Here is an 18,457-nt window from a genome sequence, read left to right on the forward strand (position 1 = left end):
GGTGGGCAGGTTCACGGGGCTCCCCGCTGTCTCTTCCTGAAGTGATGCTCCCCCCCACCCCCCCAAAGAGAGACAACTAGGCCTGAACCACCCACGCACCAGGTTGGTGCCCAAGGGAAGGGGCAGCCACACCTCACAGGCCCTGGGGCCTTCCGATGGATTTTTTCCAGCTGCTACCCTCCCGGTGATGTCTAAGTTATCCGGCTAGATCAAATTACTTGTTGAAAAGCTATAGTTCTTAGTCACTTAAAAAGTGATTTTTGTTGCCCTGGCTGGAATGGCTCAGTGGATAGAGCATTGGCCTGTGGACTGAAGGGTCCCAGGTTCGATTCCCGTTAAGGGCACATGCCCGGGCTGAGGGCTCGATCCCCCGTAGGGGGTGCGCAGGAGGCAGCCAATCAATGATTCTCTCTCATGATTGCTATTTCTCTCTCCCTCTCTGAAATCAATAAAAAGATATATATTTTTAAAATATATTTTATTGATTTTTTACAGAGAGGAAGGGAGAGGGATAGAGAGTTAGAAACATCGATGAGAGAGAAACATCGACCAGCTGCCTCCTGCACACTCCCCACTGGGGATGTGCCCGCAACCAAGGTACATGCCCTTGACCGGAATCGAACTCGGGACCCTTCAGTCCGCAGGCCAACACTCTATCCACTGAGCCACACCGGTCAGGGCAAGATATTTTTTTTTTGTTTTATTTTTTTTATTTGTTTTTTTTACAAACCCTTGTGTCGAGGGCTGAGTTTCAATAGAGCGCAGCGAGGGAGCTGCTCTGCTACTTACGAAACCCCGAAAGACATTTTTTTAAAAAAGTGATTTTGTTGCCTGGGCTGGCGTGGCTCAGTGGGTTGGGCATCATCCAATGCACCAAGAGGTACCAGTTAGATTCCTGGTCAGGGTACATCCCTGGGTTTTGGACTGGGTCCCCGGTGTGCGTCATGCAGGAGGCAGCCGATCAATGTTTCTCTCTCCCTAAAATCAATAAAAACATATATAAAAAACGATCAGTGATTCTATTGATCATTGTTTCCAAGCTGAGGTCATCTCAAATATTTTACATAAAGTGGTTCAGTGACCCACTTTCTAGGGACCATCATTTAATAACTAATTCTGTCAGGTGTGACCTCTGACTTAAAACCGCACCCTTGCCAGAACCGGTGTGGCTCAGTGGATAGAGCATCGGCCTGCGGACTGAAGGGTCCCAGGTTCGATTCTGGTCAAGGGCATGTACCTGGGTTGCGGGCACCTCCCCAGTGGGGAGTGTGCAGGAGGCAGCTGATCGATGTTTCTCTCTCATCGATGTTTCTAACTCTCTATCTCTCTCCCTTCCTCTCTGTAAAAAATCAATAAAATATATATTTTTTAAAAAACCGCACCCTCTCTTTTATCACACTCAATCTGCAGAAAACGTTGAAAGCAACACCACCATGGCATTCTTAAGTGAAAATCAGTTCATCTGCCAAAACCGGTTTGGCTCAGTGGATAGAGCGTCTGCCTGCAGACTCAAGGGTCCCGGGTTCGATTCCGGTCAAGGGCATGTACCTGGGTTGCGGGCACATCCCCAGTGGGAGATGTGCAGGAGGCAGCTGGTCGATGTTTCTCTCTCATCGATGTTTCTAACTCTCTATCTCTCTCCCTTCCTCTCTGTAAAAAATCAATAAAATATATTTAAAAAAAAAAAAAAAAAAAAAAAAAGAAAATCAGTTCATCTTTCAGCAACCTTTGAGCTTCCTTGGCCACTAGCCCCTATGGCCATACAGTCCTCTCGCTCAGGGACAACCGAGTTATTCCTCCTTTGAACTACAAACGGGAAGACCCAGGTGTCCAGAAATTTCACCTCCGATGCCAAACTGCCAAAAGCAACCAACCAATGTGTGTGTGTCTCTCTCTCTCTCTCTTCCTATCCCTTCCTCTCTGAAATCAATAAAAATATGTATTTTAAAAAATACACAAGAAATATCGAACCAACTATTAAAACATTAAACCTTTAATAAGCCATTTTTCAGTGAGCACAGAGGTGAGTGGTACACTCAGGTCGACTTAAACACACACCATCTAATAGAAGCCACACAAACAATGCTTGTCGGTTGGGTTGGGTCCATTCTCTAGTCAGAGTCAAAGGAATGAGGATGCTGCCAAAAGCTCAGAGTATTCACGACCTCCTCAAGCAGAAGGAACAGAGGCTCTGGCCAGTGTCGCTCAGTGGATAGAGCATCGGCCTGTGGACTGAAGGGTCCCGAGTTCAATCCCAGTTAAGGGCACATAACCAGGTTGCAGGCTCGATCGCCAGTAGGGGGCGTGCAGGAGGCAGCCGATCCAAGATTCTCTCTCATCACTGATGTTTCTAGCTCCCTCCCCTTCCTCTTTGAAATCAATAAAAATATATTAAAAAAAAAAAAAAGAAGTGACAGAGGTAATCCTCCTCGTACTTTAGCCACAAAAATGGACATCAGTCCGGGATTAGCCCTGGGCAGCTTAGAAAATGCAATGCAGCTCATTGGAGGTGCACTGGTACCCGGCTAGCGTCTCAGTGGGTAAGCGCTGACCTGTGCACCGGGAGGTCAGGGCACGTGCCCAGGTGGCTGCACGGATCCCTGGAGGGTGGAAGGGGGGCGTCCAGGAGGGAGCCGATCAATGTTGATGTTTCTCTCTTCAATGTTCCTCTCTCTCCTTTCCTGTCTCTAAAATCAATAAAAACATTAAAAAAAAAAAAAAAAAAAAAAAGATGCACTTGTGTCCTGGCCAGTTTGGCTCAGTAGACAGAGTGTCCGCCTGTGGATTGAAGGGTCCCGGGTTCGATTCCAGCCAAGGGCACATGCCTGGGTTGTGGGCTCAGTCCCCGGTAGGGGGGAGGTGCAGGAGGCAGCCGATCAATGATTCTCTCATCATTGACGTTTCTCTCTCTCTCTCCCTCTCCCTTCCTCTCTGAAATCAATAAAAATATATATTTTTTTAAAAAAGATGCACTTGTACATGAAACTGTTGAGAGATCTAGCACAGTGTATGTTCCACTAAAAAATGTTTAAATTCAGGTGAAGAATTCTCAGAGTCTCCTCCAGTGCTGCTACACTGAGTGAGGAAATAAACCATCTTCTGCACATTTAAGGACGTTCTCCACTCTGAACACTCTGGTGTTTAAAGAGGTGGGATTTGCAGCAAAAATATCTCCCACACACACTACACTCATAAGGTCTTTTCTCCGGTGTGAACTCCCTGGTGTTGCGGGAAGCCAGACCTCTAGCTAAAACGTTTTCCACATCTGCCACACTCATAGAGTTTTTTTTGCCAAATGAACTCAATGGTGTCAAACAAGGCAGGGGTGTTGTCTAAAGAATTTACATTCACCACCTTCATGTGGCTTTTCTCCCGGATGAATTCTCTGGTGAATAGCGAGGTTAGATCTCTGCCTAAAACCTTTCCCACAAACACTGCACGCATGTGGCTGTTATGAGTGTGTACTCTCTGGTGTTCAATGAGCCTAGTGCTTCGGATGAAGGACTTCTCACAATATCTACACTCAAGGCTTTTCTCTAGTGTGAACTCTCAGGTGTCTAATGAGGTGACATTTGTAGCTGAAAGATTTCCCACATTCACTACACTGATAAGGCCTTTCTGTTGCGTGCACACTCAGGTGTTGAAGGAAGCTGGAGGTATTGCTGAAAGATGTCCCACATTTGCCACACTCATAAGGCTTTTCTTCAGAATGAACGCGAAGGTGTTGAATAAGGTGGGAGTGTTGCCTAAACGACTTTCTACATGTACTACACTCATACGGCTTTTCTCCAGTGTGAATTCTCTGGTGATTAATGAGGATACATTTGATGCTAAAGCATTTCCCACAATCACTGCACTCATATGGCTTTTCTCCAGTGTGAACTCTCTGGTGTTGAGTGAGGGCAGAGCGTTGGTGGAAGGACTTCCCACAATCACTGCACTCGTAAGGCTTTTCTCCAGTGTGAACTCTCTGGTGTTTAACAAGGTTAGATCTTTGGCTGAAAGAGTTCCCACAATGACTACACTCGTATGGCTTTTCTCCAGTATGAACTCTCTGGTGTTTAATGAGGGCAGAGCTTTCTCTAAAGTACTTCCCACAATCACTACACTCATATGGCTTTTCTCCAGTGTGCACTCTCTGGTGTCTACGGAGGTCAGATTTGCAGCTAAAATATTTCCCACATTCACTACACCCATAAGGTATTTTTCTACTGTGTTGAAGGAAGCTGGAGGTGTCGCTAAAGGATTTCCCAGACTCACCCCATTCATACGGCTTTGCTTCAGAATGAATGCGAAGGTGTTGAATAAGGTGGTAGCGTCGTCGAAACGATTTTCTACATTTACTACACTCATGCGGCTTTTCTCCAGTGTGAACTTTCTGGTGATTAATGAGGATACATTTGTAGGCAAAGCATCTCCCACAATCCCTACACTCATATGGCTTTTCACCAGTGTGGATTTTCTGGTGTTTAAAAAGGGCAGAGCTTTGGCTGAATGACTTCCCACAATCACCACACTCGTAAGGCTTTTCTCCGGTGTGAACTCTCTGGTGTATGCGGAGGTAGCATTTGAAGCGAAAAGATTTCCCACATTCGCCACACTCAAAAGTGCTTTTTCCAGAATGCAGTCTTTGGTGTTGACTGAGGTTCGTGCGCTGTCTAAAGCATTTCCCACAAACACTGCGCTCACACGGTTCTTCTGCAGTGTGACCGCTCTGGTGTTCGCTGAGGTCAGAGCTTCCGCTGAAGGGCTTCTCATAACCCCTACACTCGTGAGCCTTTTCTTCGGTGTGAACGCCTCTGTGTTGAATAAGGTTAAAGATGTGTCTAAAGGCTTTTCGACACTGGCTGCACTCAGAAAGCCCTTTTCCAGAACAGACGCTTTGCCGTGGAACAAGGTTCTGGTTTGGGCTGGCAGCTTTTTCACATCCTCCTGAAGGGAGACGATTTTCTCCGCTGGGAAAGGCCTGCCCGCTCTCACTGCCATCGTGTGGCTCCTCAGGATCACCAGGGGCCCGGTGCTGAAGGCCTGGGGTGGCTGGGAAGCCCTCCCCAACCTTCCCACAGACGGAAGGTGCCCCTGAGACGCAGAAGCTGCACACGGTCACAGGCGAGGCCCCGTCCACAGCTCCTTCCCAGGGCTCCTCGGCACTGGCTTCCCGCTGCTGCTGGTGAGGGTTTGCAGGGAAACAGAATTCTCTCACACATGCGTCACCGGAGAAGGCTCTCTGCTCAAGGTCTGCGGCTTGGCACTCAGTCAGGTGCAGAACAGCTTTCAAGGCCGGGCCACACCGCTCACAGGGGTGGGTTCTCTGGGCGGCCGGCGCCGTCTCAGACGCCCCGACCGGTGACTCTCCTTCTGCAGACACGCTCTGCTCACATGGGGTCTCGTCATCTTCCGTTTTATGCCAGCAACCTGAAAGCAGACAACTGCTGAGGAGCTGGTTGTGGACTTTGGTCGGAGGGGCAAGTCCCATTGCAAGAGGTTAGACATAACACGCTGGTTCCATGGGATTGTCTACAAGTAAGGGCCTTGCCCGAGCTGCATGGCTCCGTGGTTGAGCATCGACCTATGAGCCAGGAACAGTTCAATTCCTGGTCAGGGCACATGCCTGGGCTGTGGGCTCAGTCCCCAGAGTGGGGCGTGCAGGAGGCAGCCCATCAGTGATTCTCTCATTGATGTCTCTCTCTCTCTCTCTCTCTCTCTCTCTCTACCTCTCCCTTCCTCTCTGAAATCAATACTTATTAAATCAATATTTATTAAATCAATATTTATTAAAAAATAATAATAAGGGGCCTCGAAACAGGTTGAAAAAGAGGCTACTGTGCAGCACTGGTCCTCTGAAGGTCACAGAATTGGGTAGACCCCACCGGGAAAGGAATACCGAGACGGCCTGCAGCACGTGGAACAAGAGCGGGCTCTCCCACTCACTCTCCTAACAGCGCTCAGCAGAGTTTGTCCGTTGGTGACCGGGCAAGCTGTGGAAAAGACTGATTGTGTCCTTTCCCCAATAAAATGCAATAAATGAGTAGCTGGTATCTGAAGACAACGTAAGGATGTATGCAAACCTCCTATCACATGCTTAAGTCAAGGGTGGAGAAGACAGCAGAAGGACAGGTGGCGTCAGGAGGCTGCAAACACGAAGGAAGCCTGAAGTCACAGATGAAATGACCAGTCAGAGAAAAGTGTCAAGTCTGGGTAAGAAAAGGCAGAAATGAGGTGGGGCCAATGGAACTTGCACCAAAACGCTATTGGACACAGGAGGGGGGGAGGTGCTGTTCTTGGTATGATCTGAACATGGCCCTTACATCATGCACAGCCAGGCCTCCTCTGAGAGGAGCTTACATGTCGACCCTGTGAAAAACCGGGGAACTCCCTGCACCGCCATTGTACGACTACCCGGAACCCCAGTGATCCAAATCAGGGGTCCTCAAACTGTTTAAACAGGGGACCAGTTCACTGTCCCTCAGACCGTTGGAGGGCCGGACTATAGGTAAAAAAAAAAAACTATGAACAAATTCCTATGCACACTGCACAGATCTTATTTTGAAGTAAAAAAACAAAACGGGAACAAATACAATATTTGTATTTGATGTGGCCCGCGGGCCGTAGTGTGAGGACCCCTGATCCAAATTTTAATGAAAGAGAGCAGAGGTGAGCAGCAGCACAGGCCCAGGGCGGCTCGGCACACCTGGGCATTCAGGGAACGCCGCCGGGCTCAGCACTGGCAGGCCCAGCATGTACGACAAGAAAGTGGGTTGAAATGCGCGGAGCCCATGGCCCAGCTGTGGGACACACACAGATAGCTCTGGAATCAAAAAGAGGAGGCAGACCACCACCTCAGGACACCGGGAGAATGGGAGGGTCTTACCCACGGAGGCTACCAGCGCAAAGACCTCCAGCATCACCTCGCAGTACAGCAGTCTCTGAGCCGCATCCAGGAGGCCCCACTCCTCCTGGGAGAAGGCGATGGCCACGTCCTCCAAGTCCATATCCTGTGGTGATGGGGACAGTTCAGTCCACGATCAGCTCGTCTCCTAGGCTTCCAAGTTCGTCGTATCCCCCACCCTCCACGTCCACCTGCTTCCTCTGCTCCCCACATCACAGAAGAGCCCAGGCCTTGGGACCAGCGGCGTCGCTCTCTCCTTATAGTCATTGAGTCTGTGTCTTCCCTCAACACCGATGGGCAGATGGATGAGACCTGAGCTCTGGGCCTGGCATGTCGGCCAAAATGCCGCTTGTCTTTAAGACAGGGGGTGTCACAAACATTGCTTAGAGCAGCGGTTCTCAACCTGTGGGTCGCGACCCCTTTGGGGGTCGACCGACCCTTTCACAGGGGTCGCCTAAGACCACCGGAAAACACATATATAATTACATATTGTTTTTGTGATTAATCACTATGCTTTCATTATGTTCAAACAATGAAAATACATCCTGCATATCAGATATTTACATTACGATTCATAACAGTAGCAAAATTACAGTGATGAAGTAGCAACGAAAATAATTTTATGGTTGGGGGTCACCACCACATGAGGAACTGTATTAAAGGGTCGCGGCATGAGGAAGGTTGAGAACCACTGGCTTAGAGAGAGAAGCTGGCCACAGAGACGGGTGAGTGATGTGACGCTGGTCTTGTCAGGCAATAACCCAGTGGTCTCCCCGTCCCTCCAAGACACGAAAGACATGACATCACCCTTCACCTTTAATCCCAACCTCAGCGCCAAGACTGGTTTGGCTCAGTGGATAGAGTGTCGGCCTGTGGACTGAAAGGTCCCAGGTTCGATTCCGGTCAAGGGCATGTACCTGGGTTGCGGGCACATCCCCAGTGGGAGATGTGCAGGAGGCAGCTGATCGATGTTTCTCTCTCATCGATGTTTCTAACTCTGTCTCTCTCCTTTCCTCTCTGTAAAAAATCAATAAAAATATTTTTTAAAAATCAATAAAATATATATTTTTTAAAAAAATCCCAGCCTCAGGGCCCTGAGGCTGACACTTTGCACTGTCCTCCGCAAATAACTCTTTTTTGATATATATTTTTTTTTATTTCAGAGAGGAAATGAGAGGGAGAGATAGAAAAATCAATGATGAGAGAGAGTCATGGATCGGCTGCCTCCTGCACGCCCTACACTGGGGATGGAGCCTACAACCCGGGCGTGTGCCCCTACCAGAAATCGAACTGTGACCTCCTGGTTCATAGGTCGATGCTTAACCACTGAGCCATGCAGGCCGGGCTGCAAATAATTCTTTAAATCACTCCTCTCTCCCACAACATTCCCGGAAGAACAACTTCAAAGGTAACACAAAGGTCCCATGACAAGGACAGCGTGTTTTTGTTTTTTTTAAAATATATTTCTTTATTGATTTCAGAGAGGAAGGGAGGAGCGAGAGATAGAAATATCAATGATGAGAGAGAATCATTGACTGGCTGCCTCCTGCACGCCCCCTACTAGGGATCGAGTCCGCAACTCAGGCATGTGCCCTTGACCGGAATTGAACCCGGGACCCTTCAGTCCGCGGGCTGAGGCTCTATCCACTGAGCCAAGCCGGCTAGGGTGACAGCGTGTTTCTGGTCAGCTTGTTCCCCAGGATCCTGATTTCACCGCCTCCCTGACTTATCCCTGCGTAGCGTTCTCCCTTCCCTGTGCCGGTGGAGGTTTTCAAGCCCCACTGGCACTGACATCTGCTGTCTCATCGACGTCCTACTGACCAGTGCATCCGCCCTCAACAGCAACAGGCAGGTGGGCAGATAAATGGCACCTAAGCTCTTGAACCTGGGATATGGGACCTCAACAGCCCCCCTTTCCAGGCAATTCTCAGCATGTCCATATTGTTTCCTCCAGGCACTGCCAGACATGGACTCACCCTTCATTCACTCCTTTTTTTTTCCTTAATATATTTTTATTGATTTCAGAGAGGAAGGGAGAGGGAGAGAGAAAGATAGAAACAACGATGAGAGAGCATCATTGATTGGCTGCCTCCTGCACGGCCCCTATTGGGGATGGAGCCTGCAACCAGGCATGTGCCCTTGACTGGAATCGAACCCGGGACTCTTCAGTCAGTCCGCAGGCCGGCGTTCTATCCACTGAGCCACACCAGCCAGGGCTCATTCACTCTCATGTCAATGCCAGAGCCCTGTGGCCATGAAGTCGCACTCCCTCCCCAAGTGCACATCGCTCTTCCGACCACCCCGCTCTCCCGCCTGCTCTCCCACGGCCCCCGCCGCCCCCTGCCCTGCACCCCGGACATCTCCTTGGCCCTCTGCATGTTCCTCAGCGTGTGTGGTGCAGGGACCGCTTGGCAGATTCAAACAGGACCAAGTGTACAGTACGCGGACCCTGACGGCCCACACGGACACAGGCAGCCTGGAGCCCTGCTCGGAAGGCCTCCCGCCCTGACTGCGCCTTGCTCCAACCTCAGCTCTCCTCCCTGGTGCTGCACTGGGAATCCATTTCCCTCTCTCCGCCTCACCCGCAGGAAGGCCCAGCCCCGGCCGCTCTCCGCCCCGTGCCCAGGGAGTTACCCAGGTGACCACTTACGAATCCGCCAGCCAGACTGCAACCCCCTGCGGAGAAAGGCTGGTGTCGGCCAGAGGGGAAGCAGCAACTGTTCCCCAATTTCCTCTGGGGCCCGGATAGGTTCCCAAAGGAACTTACCTGTTAGAACAAGTAATTCTGGCTGTTCTGACCTCTTCCAAGTAATAGACCTACTGGTTTTGGGGAGCAAAAGCAACAGAGAACAACTACACAAGGTTCGCAGGAAAGCGCCAGTAGAGAAGGCTGTTCCCCTTAAGAATAATTATGGGAGCCCTGGCTGGTTTGGCTCAGTGGATAGAGCGTCAGCCTGAAGACTGAAGGGTCCCGGGTTCGATTCCAGTCAAGGTGCAGGAGGCAGCTGATCAATGATTCTCTCTCATCATTGATGTTCCTATCTCTCTCTCCCTCTCCTTTCCTCGCTGAAACCAATAAAAAAAATACATATTTTTAAAATAATATATATATAACCATATTTTAAAAAATTAAGTTAAAAGAATATGGGAAACTAAAATGGGATTTTGAAAGAAAAAAAAAACAGAAGCAAGCATAGAGCTACTCTGAGAACTATGACAAGGTGTTTCCCCTTCTCTTTATTAATAGTTTAAGAAAAATTAAAATTACCATGAAAAGGGGGAAAATTACCAAGGACCTTGAAATAACGCAGCTATTTTATCTGTTCTGAACCACACCTAACTAAGCTGGAGTAAAGCTTGCCTAATCAACCAATATCTGTTTTTAATCAGAACCTGTCCCCTTTAAACTGGGAATGTTATGGGGCAATTTAAATATATTTTCGCTAGTCAAATCCGGCCCAATTCACCTGATAGGGCAAGATTTTTTTGAAAAAACCAATGACATACACATATCCTTTTTGCAGAGGGGTGAAATGTATTTAGAAATAAGTAAATCAGATACTGAACCAATTGGGAAAATAAGAACTTTAAATGGCCCTGACCAGTTTGGCTCAGTGGATAGAGCGTCGGCCTGCAGACTGAAAGGTCCCAGGTTCGATTCCAGTCAAGGGCATGTACCTTGGTTGCGGGCACATGCCCAGTAGGAGGCAGGGGGCAGCTGATCGATGTTTCTAACTCTCTATCCCTCTCCCTTTCTCTCTATAAAAAAATCAATAAAGTTAAAAAATAAAAAATAAAAAGAACTTTAAATGCCTTTCACCACCTGGCTGTCCGAGGCTCAGCTGGCCGAGCGTCATCACCTGCACAGGGAGGATGGTTTGAGTCCTAGTCAGGGCACAGGTCTAGGTTTCGGGCTCCGTCCCCCGTAGAATCTTAAGAGGAAACATTCGTTACAAGACATTCCATGCCACTTCAGGCCTTTCCAGTCACCAATATCCTTTACGCACCAATATCCCAATACACGAAATTACTTTTCAAACGGGGATTTTAATTCCATGTACAAGTTCCTATAATTCTCCTGTCCTTCCATTAAAGAAGTTCAATGGGCCGAAACCGGTTTGGCTCAGTGGATAGAGCGTCGGCTTGCGGACTGAAAGGTCCCAGGTTCGATTCCGGTCAAGGGCATGTACCTGGGTTGCGGGCACATCCCCAGTGAGAGATGTGCAGGAGGCAGCTGATCGATGTTTCTCTCTCATCGATGTTTCTAACTCTCTATCTCTCTCCCTTCCTCTCTGTAAAAAACCAATAAAATATATTAAAAAAAAAATTCAATGGGAAAGAACAGAGATTTGTACAGGATCTCATGGCTACAGTTATTCCCAAGTACCCTATGGTTCCAATTCCACATAACCCATCATCAGCCCTTCCTGTGAACTGCCAATATTTTGCAGTGATGGATTTATGTAGTGCCTTTCCCAGCATTTCTGTAAAAAAAGACAGAAATACCTCTTTACTCTCAAGTTTACCTGAATAGTAATGCCCCAGGTATATGAGGCAAGTCCCATCTATTCTCTTAGATACTAAAAGCTGATTTAAATGTCAAATTTTTCTAGAAATTTCACTCTAATTCAATATGTAAATAATTTACTCTTTTTAATATAGTTTTTTAAATATATTTTATTGATTTTTTTACAGAGAGGAAGGGAGAGAGATAGAGAGTTAGAAACATCGATGAGAGAGAAACATCAATCAGCGGCCTCCTGCACATCTCCTACTGGGGATGTGCCCGCAACCCAGGTACATGCCCTTGACCGGAATCGAACCCGGGACCTTTCAGTCTGCAGGCCGACGCTCTATCCACTGAGCAAAACCGGTTTCGGCAATAATTTACTCTTAAACTCTAAGATATTACTAACCTCCCAAAGGGACACCATTTACCTATTACAACAGCTAGCTATAAAAGGACATAAGGTGTCAAAAGATAAGCTTCAATTTCCCTTAAGTCAAGTAGAATACCTTAACCATCTCACTCTGACAATAACAACCCTGAAAGACAGGAATTCTACCTTTTCCTCTTCCATAAGCAAGCAAGCAGCTTGGAGGATTACTGGGTTTGAGTGGATGTGGTCACAATTAGATTCAAATTTTTCATTAAATGTCCAGTCTCTATATGTCCCATTAAGATCAAATTGAGCTAGCCCTAACCGGTCTGGCTCAGTGGATAGAGCGTCGGCCTGCAGACTGAAGGGTCCCAGGTTCGATTCCCGTCCAGGGCATGTACCTTGGTTGCGGACACATCCCCAGTGGGGTATGTGCAGGAGGCAGCTGATCTGTGTTTCTAACTCTCTATCCCTCTCCCTTCCTCTAGGTAAAAAGTCAATAAAATATGTATTTTTAAAAATTGAGCTAATCCAATTCAGAGGAACCCAGAAGGGAAGTAAGCTGTAAACATCTGTAAAGAATTTTGTCTGCGCCCTGACCAGTTTGGCTCATTGGACAGAGCGTCGGCCTGCGGACTAAAGGGTCCCAGGTTCGATTCCGGTCAAGGGCATGTACCTTGGATGCAGGCACATCCCCAGTAGGAGGCGTGCAGGAGGCAGCTGATCGATGTTTCTGGCTCTCTATCCCTCTCCCTTCCTCTCTGTGAAAAATCAATAAAATATATTTTTAAAAAGAAAAAGAAAAAAAAAGAATTATGTCTGGAACACCTTCACTGTAAGCATTCTAACTTTTTATACACGGAAATAAAGGAAATGCTTTTAGGAGTTCTAACTCAAACGTAAGCATCACAGACCTATAGGCTGACAGTCAGACACTAGACTCCGTAGGCAAGGGGCTCCCTCCCTGCACACAGCCATCTCCGCTAGAGACTCCGCTAGAGAGGTGCTATGCAAACCAACAGGGAGGACGGTGGTAGCTCCCCTCTGCCCATGTCCTTCATTCTGTTGGATCCGTGGAACCCTTATCACATTCAGCCCTTCCCCCGGCGGACTGGCGCTGGCTGGCCTTCTGCACCTACCGGTGGTATTACTTGAACTGGGTGTAACAACTTTGCTACTGGCTTTGATGTTTTGCTTGCTGACCACCTTCTTGTTCCTGGGAATGGTTTATAGGAAACTCCTCACTGGTGCTGACTTAGCCCTGACCGGTGTGGTTCAGTGGATAGAGCGTCGGCCTGCGGACTGAAGGGTCCCAGGTTCGATTCTGGTCAACCTTGACCTTAACTAAGACTGTCTGTCTTTTTGCATCTATAGTAACACTAGTGGCCCGGTGCATGAAATTAGTGCGGGGGGGGGGGGGGGTGGGTGTCCCTCAGCCCAGCCTACACCCTCTCCAATCTGGGACCTCGTGGGGGATGTTCGACTCAGACATCCCTCTCACAATCAGGGAACGCTGGCTCCTAACCGCTCAGCTGCCTGCCTGCCTGCTTGTCTCCAACTGCGCCACCTGCTGGCCTGCTCGCCCCCAACTGCCCCCCCTGCCCCTGCTGCAGGCCTGATCGCCCCCAACTGCCCCCCCCCCCCCCCCCCGCTGCCGGCCTGATTGCCCCCAACTGCCCCCCCGTCAGCCTGATCGCCCCCAACCGGCCTACTTGCTCCCACTGCCACTCCTGCTGGCCTGATCACCCCTAACAGCCTCTGCCTCGGCCCCACCACCATGGCTTTGTCCAGAAGGACGTCTGGAAGGTCTCCGGTCTGATTAGCATATTACCCTTTTATTAGTATAGAGTCCCAGCGGTTCCCTTTGGCGGTGGAATGACCCTTTCCCAGGGGTCGCCCAAAACCATCCTGCATATCAGATATTTACATTACGATTCATCACAGTAGCAACATGACAGTGATGAAGCAGCAACGAAAACAATGTTATGGTTGCGTCACAACATGAGGAACTGTATTTAAAGGGCCAGAAGGTTGAGAACCACTGGACTAGACGATAGACACCCTTTGAAACGTCCGGGTACCTTGAACCTTCACCCCCCACACACCCCTTGGGGCACAACCGAGACCACAAACTCCATTATCCCGCTCCCCGACCCGCGCCCGCCCATCATTTACTTTCACCCAATCGCGCGGTCCCCCCCCTGCTTCTCCCGCCCCCTCCGCCACCCCCGTGGGTTCCACGTGACCCGCGCGCCCCCCTGTGGCCCCGACGGGTAAACACGGGGTAGCCGCCCTCCCCCAGCTCCATCCGAGTCCCGGTTCGGCTCCAATAAACCATGGAAGCAGGGTTTCCATGGTTTCTCACGTAAACAAAGTAAAACTCCCCGCCCTACCCCCCGCCAGCCGCCCGCACCTTCTCCGCCGCTTTAGACACAAACCTGGGCCTCGGCTTCCCCGATCCTCCCGGCTCCGCCGCCCTGCGCGGTGCTCCCCGCCGCTCCCCCTTCCCCACCCCCTCCCACCGGGGTCGCCCCCCAGCGCCTCCCGGTCCTGCCGCGGGGCCCGGGCTGCGGGGTTGGGGGGGCGTGGAGGCCGGGGGGCGCGCTCACCTCAGCCGGGCGCCTCGGCGCGGCCGCCGCCCTCGGGCTCAGCGGGCGGAGCGGGCGGGGGAGGCCGGAGGCCCCGAACCGGGGCGGGGCGGCTGCGGAGCCGGGACCCGCCTCGCAGCGGGGACGACCCCCCGGCGCTCCCTCCCTCCGGACTCGGCGCGCGAATCCCTTGAATCCTCCAAACCAGCCGCCCCGACCGCCCAGAGGAGGACCCGGAAGTCCCGCCCTCACGTCGTGTGGGTCGCTGAAACGCCCCGTTTCCTGGGCTTTCATTGGCTCCATCCGCCGTTTTGGGCGCATTGCCTTCTGGGTAATGTAGTTTCTCCCGCCGAAGCGGTGAGTTGTTATTGTTCTTAGCAAGCTAGCAGCTGAGGATGTTCTGTGGTTCTGCGGTTGTTTCTGGAGCCGGGAACCATGAGGTTACGGGGTCGGTTCCCACTTAGCGATCACGTCTGTGTTGTAGTTTCACTGACGCGCCCCGCTTACGACTTTTTTTTTTTTAATCCTCGATGTTTCTATCCCTCCCTTCCTCTCTAAAAAAATCAATAAAATATAATCAGCAGAAGTAATAATTAAGGTGTGGCCTAGACTCTGACTGAGTAGGTCCATATGTTTGTTACCAGGTCTCCTCGAGCCAAGGCTGGGAGTTTGGCCCCCGGTCTCGGCCGCAATGACACCTTTAGGTTTGGGGGAGGTTGGCAGGCTTGGGGGGGGTGTTGTACAACTGACAATCCTCCGGAGAGTTCCTTAACGTTAGCTCTCTTTTTTTTTTTTTTTTTTTTCAATTTTTAAATGCATTTTTATTGATTTCAGAGAGGAAGGGAGTCAGGGAGAGAAACATCAATGATGAGAAAGAATCATAGATTGGCTGCCTCCTGCAAGCCCCCCACTGGGGATCAAACCTGCAGCCCGGACATGTGCCCTGACCTGGAATTGAACCTCGATTTCCTGCTTCATGGGTCAACGCACAATCACTGAGCCACACTGGCCAGGCAGTGTTAGCTTTTTCTAAAATGATTCACGGGGGGCTCTTATGGGCTGAATTGTATACAATTGATTCATACACAAAAATGTTAACACCCACTAACTCAGAATGTGACTATATTTGAAAACAAGGTCTATAAAAATGCAATATAAGGTCAATAGATTGGACTGGTGCCCTCATGAGATTAAGACACACACACACACACACACACACACACACACACACACACAGTGTGACACTCATGTGAGGACACAGAAGCCAGCCGTCTGCAAGCCAAGGAGAGAGGACTCAGGAAAAACCAACCGTCCTGACATCTTCATGTGACTTCCAGCCTGGAAATATGTAAAAATAAATTTCTGCTTCTTAAACTGCCAGCATGAGGTGCTTTGCTGTAGTAGCCCACGCAGACTAATGCAAGGCCCATTATCGTCTATGAAAAAAAAAATCTGCAGAGCACCCTCAAGAGAAAGAGGGCCCCAGCTGGTGTGGCTCAATGGATAGAGCGCCAGCCTGTGGACTGAAGGGTCCCGGGTTCAATTCCAGTCGAGGGCACATGCCCGGGTTGTGGGCTCCATCCCCTGTAGGGGGCGTGCAGGAGGCAGCCAATCCAAAATTCTCTCTCATCACTGATGTTTCTAGCTCCCTCCCCTTCCTCTTTGAAATCAATAAAAATACACTTAAATAAAATAAAATTCTTTAATATTGAAAGTAGATACTGCACTTATTGATCATTCCCCAAAGTGGGTTGAGAGGATGGTTTTGTGTGAAGGTGTGTCATCTTTTGTCCAGTTTTACTGAGATGTAATTCATTAACCTGTGAGATATTTATAATGAACACCCTGTGACTTGATACACAGATACATTGTGAAAAGCTGATTAAGGCTTTTTTTTTTTCTCTAATCCTCACCCAAGGATATTTTTCTATTGATTTTTAGGGAGAGGGGAAGAGAGACGGAAAGACAGAAACATTGATGTGAGAGAAACACATCGATGGGTTGCCTCCTGCATGAGCTACGACCAGGGCAGGGCAGGGGCCACAGAGGAGCCTGCAACCGAGGTACATGCCTTTGACCAGAATTGAACCCGGGACCCGTTGGTCTGCAGGCTGATCCTCTATCCACTGAGCCACACCAGCCAGGGCAGGCCCAGAGTTTTTAAAGATTTTGCGTAGCCCCAGCCAGTGTTGCTCAATGGATAGAGTGCCGGCCTGCGGACTCAAGGGTTCCCAGGTTCGATTCCAGTCAAGGGCATGTACCTTGGTTGCGGGCACACACCCAGTAGGGGGTGTGCAGGAGGCAGCTGATCGATGTTTCTCTCTCATTGATGTTTCTAACTCTCTATCCCTCTCCCTTCCTCTCTGTAAAAAATCAATATATATATTTTAAAAAATTATTTTTTAAAAAAGTTTGCATATCATGAGCAATGCCTCAGTCCTACCATGTCTTAGTTAGTAATTTTTAGGAAACTCTATCCTAATTGCTATGGAATGTTCCTCCTGATTGTACCCTAATAACCCATAATGAATTGGTTCTGGCACTCGTCCCAGTAGATGAACCCGTAAGGGTGAAATGTGGAGATTGGTTTGGCCCGGGCCTTGGGCTTGAATGAAGTGCTCAACGTCGAGCCAGGGACAAAGGGGGTGCTGGGGACTGGCGGGCGGCACACAGCGGTATCATAACTCACCCGCGGCCTGGGGAGGAAGTGGCGGGTGAAGCACTGGTCTTGAGACCCAGCGGGTGTTGCATCAAGGCAGCGCCAGTGACAGTAACTGTGGTCAGGGGAGGATTCCTCTGAGTTCACGCTATTGCTTACAGAGAGCAAGTGGCAAATCCAAGGCCCCACGGGAGAAACAGGAAATCCCATGAGAGCCCTCGAAGAGGAAGCTCTGAGCCCGGCCGGCGTGGCTCCGCAGTTGAGCGTCGACCTGTTAGGTCAGGATTAGATTCCTGGTCAGGGCACATGCCCAGGTTGTGGGCTCAATCCCCAGTGTGGGGCGTGCCGATGGTTGCTGATCAATGAGTCTCTCTCTTCATTGATGTTTCCCCCTACCTCCCTCTCTGAAATCAATAAAACTATATATTACAAAAAAAAACAAAAAACAGCTCTGATTTCTATAGCTATACAGGGCTCATATTTCTGAAAACCAAAACATGAATGCCACCGGAGGAGCCAGTTTGGCTCAGTGGATGGAGCGTCAGCCTGCGGACTGAGGGGTCTCGGGTTTGATTCCGGTCAAGGGCATGTACCTGGGTTGCTGGCACATCCCCAGTGGGAGATGTGCAAGAGGCAGCTGGTCCATGTTTCTCTCTCATCGATGTTTCTGACTCTCTGTCTCTCTCCCTTCCTCTCTGTGAAAAATCAATAAAATATATTTTAAAAAGACAAAAACATGAATGCCGTGCCCTGACTGGTTTGGCTCAGTAGAGCGTCGGCCTGCGGACTGAAGGCTCCAGGTTGGATTCCAATCAGGGGCATGTACCTGGGTTGCGGGCACATCCCCAGTGGGGAGTGTGCAGGAGGCAGCTGATGGATGTTTCTCTCTCATCGATGTTTCTAACTCTCTATCCCTCTCCCTTCCTCTCTGTAAAAAGTCAACAAAATATTTTTTTAAAAAATTCATGAATGCAGTGCTGGGCTGTAATGAAAGCTGCACACAGGAGGGCAGTTTCCCAGGTGACACTTAGGCACTGATTGATCAGTGGGATACGGGAACCTGGGATGGGCCCGCTGGGTGGAGGCAAAGGAAAGCGACCATCTGGGAGTTGTAGGTCATTGAGTCTCTCACCGAGTGTCTGGGGGGGACTGGCCTTCCTCTGCTAACGTCGCCGGGGGCAGCCGCCTGCAAAGGAATGCCACTTCGTCCCAAGACTCACCACAAACACGACAGCTAGTTCTCACTCGCAGCATGATCCAGGGAAAAAGTGGAAACGTAGGAAGAATCGTAATTTATTTGCTAGTATTTGTTATCAGAAACCTGGGGAGCAAAGGTGCACCTAGGCCCAGGGCACGGTGACCAAGGAGGAGAGAAGGCGGGGACCGGGCCAGTCACTATAAACGAATGGGCGGAGTTCATGGACATCGCGCAGCAGGCGGT

The 18,457-nt window shown here is 49.7% G+C and overlaps 1 protein-coding gene across 6 annotated transcripts; it reads right to left on the minus strand.

Annotated features, from left to right (window-relative positions):
• Positions 1 to 1,975: 1,975 nt before the first annotated feature.
• LOC139000087 (zinc finger protein 551-like) lies at positions 1,976 to 15,623 on the minus strand. Of its 6 annotated transcripts, XM_070402363.1 has the most exons (4): positions 14,379 to 14,422; positions 10,713 to 10,821; positions 6,872 to 6,995; positions 1,976 to 5,415 (listed from the first exon to the last, which is right to left on the minus strand). In XM_070402363.1, exons 3-4 carry the CDS (start codon positions 6,990 to 6,992, stop codon positions 3,524 to 3,526), a joined length of 2,013 nt encoding a protein of 670 aa, XP_070258464.1. In that variant the 5' UTR covers positions 6,993 to 6,995; positions 10,713 to 10,821; positions 14,379 to 14,422; the 3' UTR covers positions 1,976 to 3,523. The 6 variants fall into 6 exon arrangements, with proteins under 6 accessions (XP_070258464.1, XP_070258462.1, XP_070258465.1 ...); XM_070402361.1 differs by lacking the exon at positions 10,713 to 10,821 and having other exon boundaries at positions 14,379 to 15,623; XM_070402364.1 differs by lacking the exons at positions 10,713 to 10,821; positions 14,379 to 14,422 and adding an exon at positions 14,208 to 14,219.
• Positions 15,624 to 18,457: the final 2,834 nt, after the last annotated feature.

The sequence above is a fragment of the Myotis yumanensis genome, unplaced genomic scaffold (genome assembly GCF_028538775.1).
Source record: "Myotis yumanensis isolate MYYU_CA2020_CCGP unplaced genomic scaffold, mMyoYum1.0.hap1 SCAF_23, whole genome shotgun sequence".
Lineage (NCBI taxonomy): Eukaryota > Metazoa > Chordata > Mammalia > Chiroptera > Vespertilionidae > Myotis > Myotis yumanensis.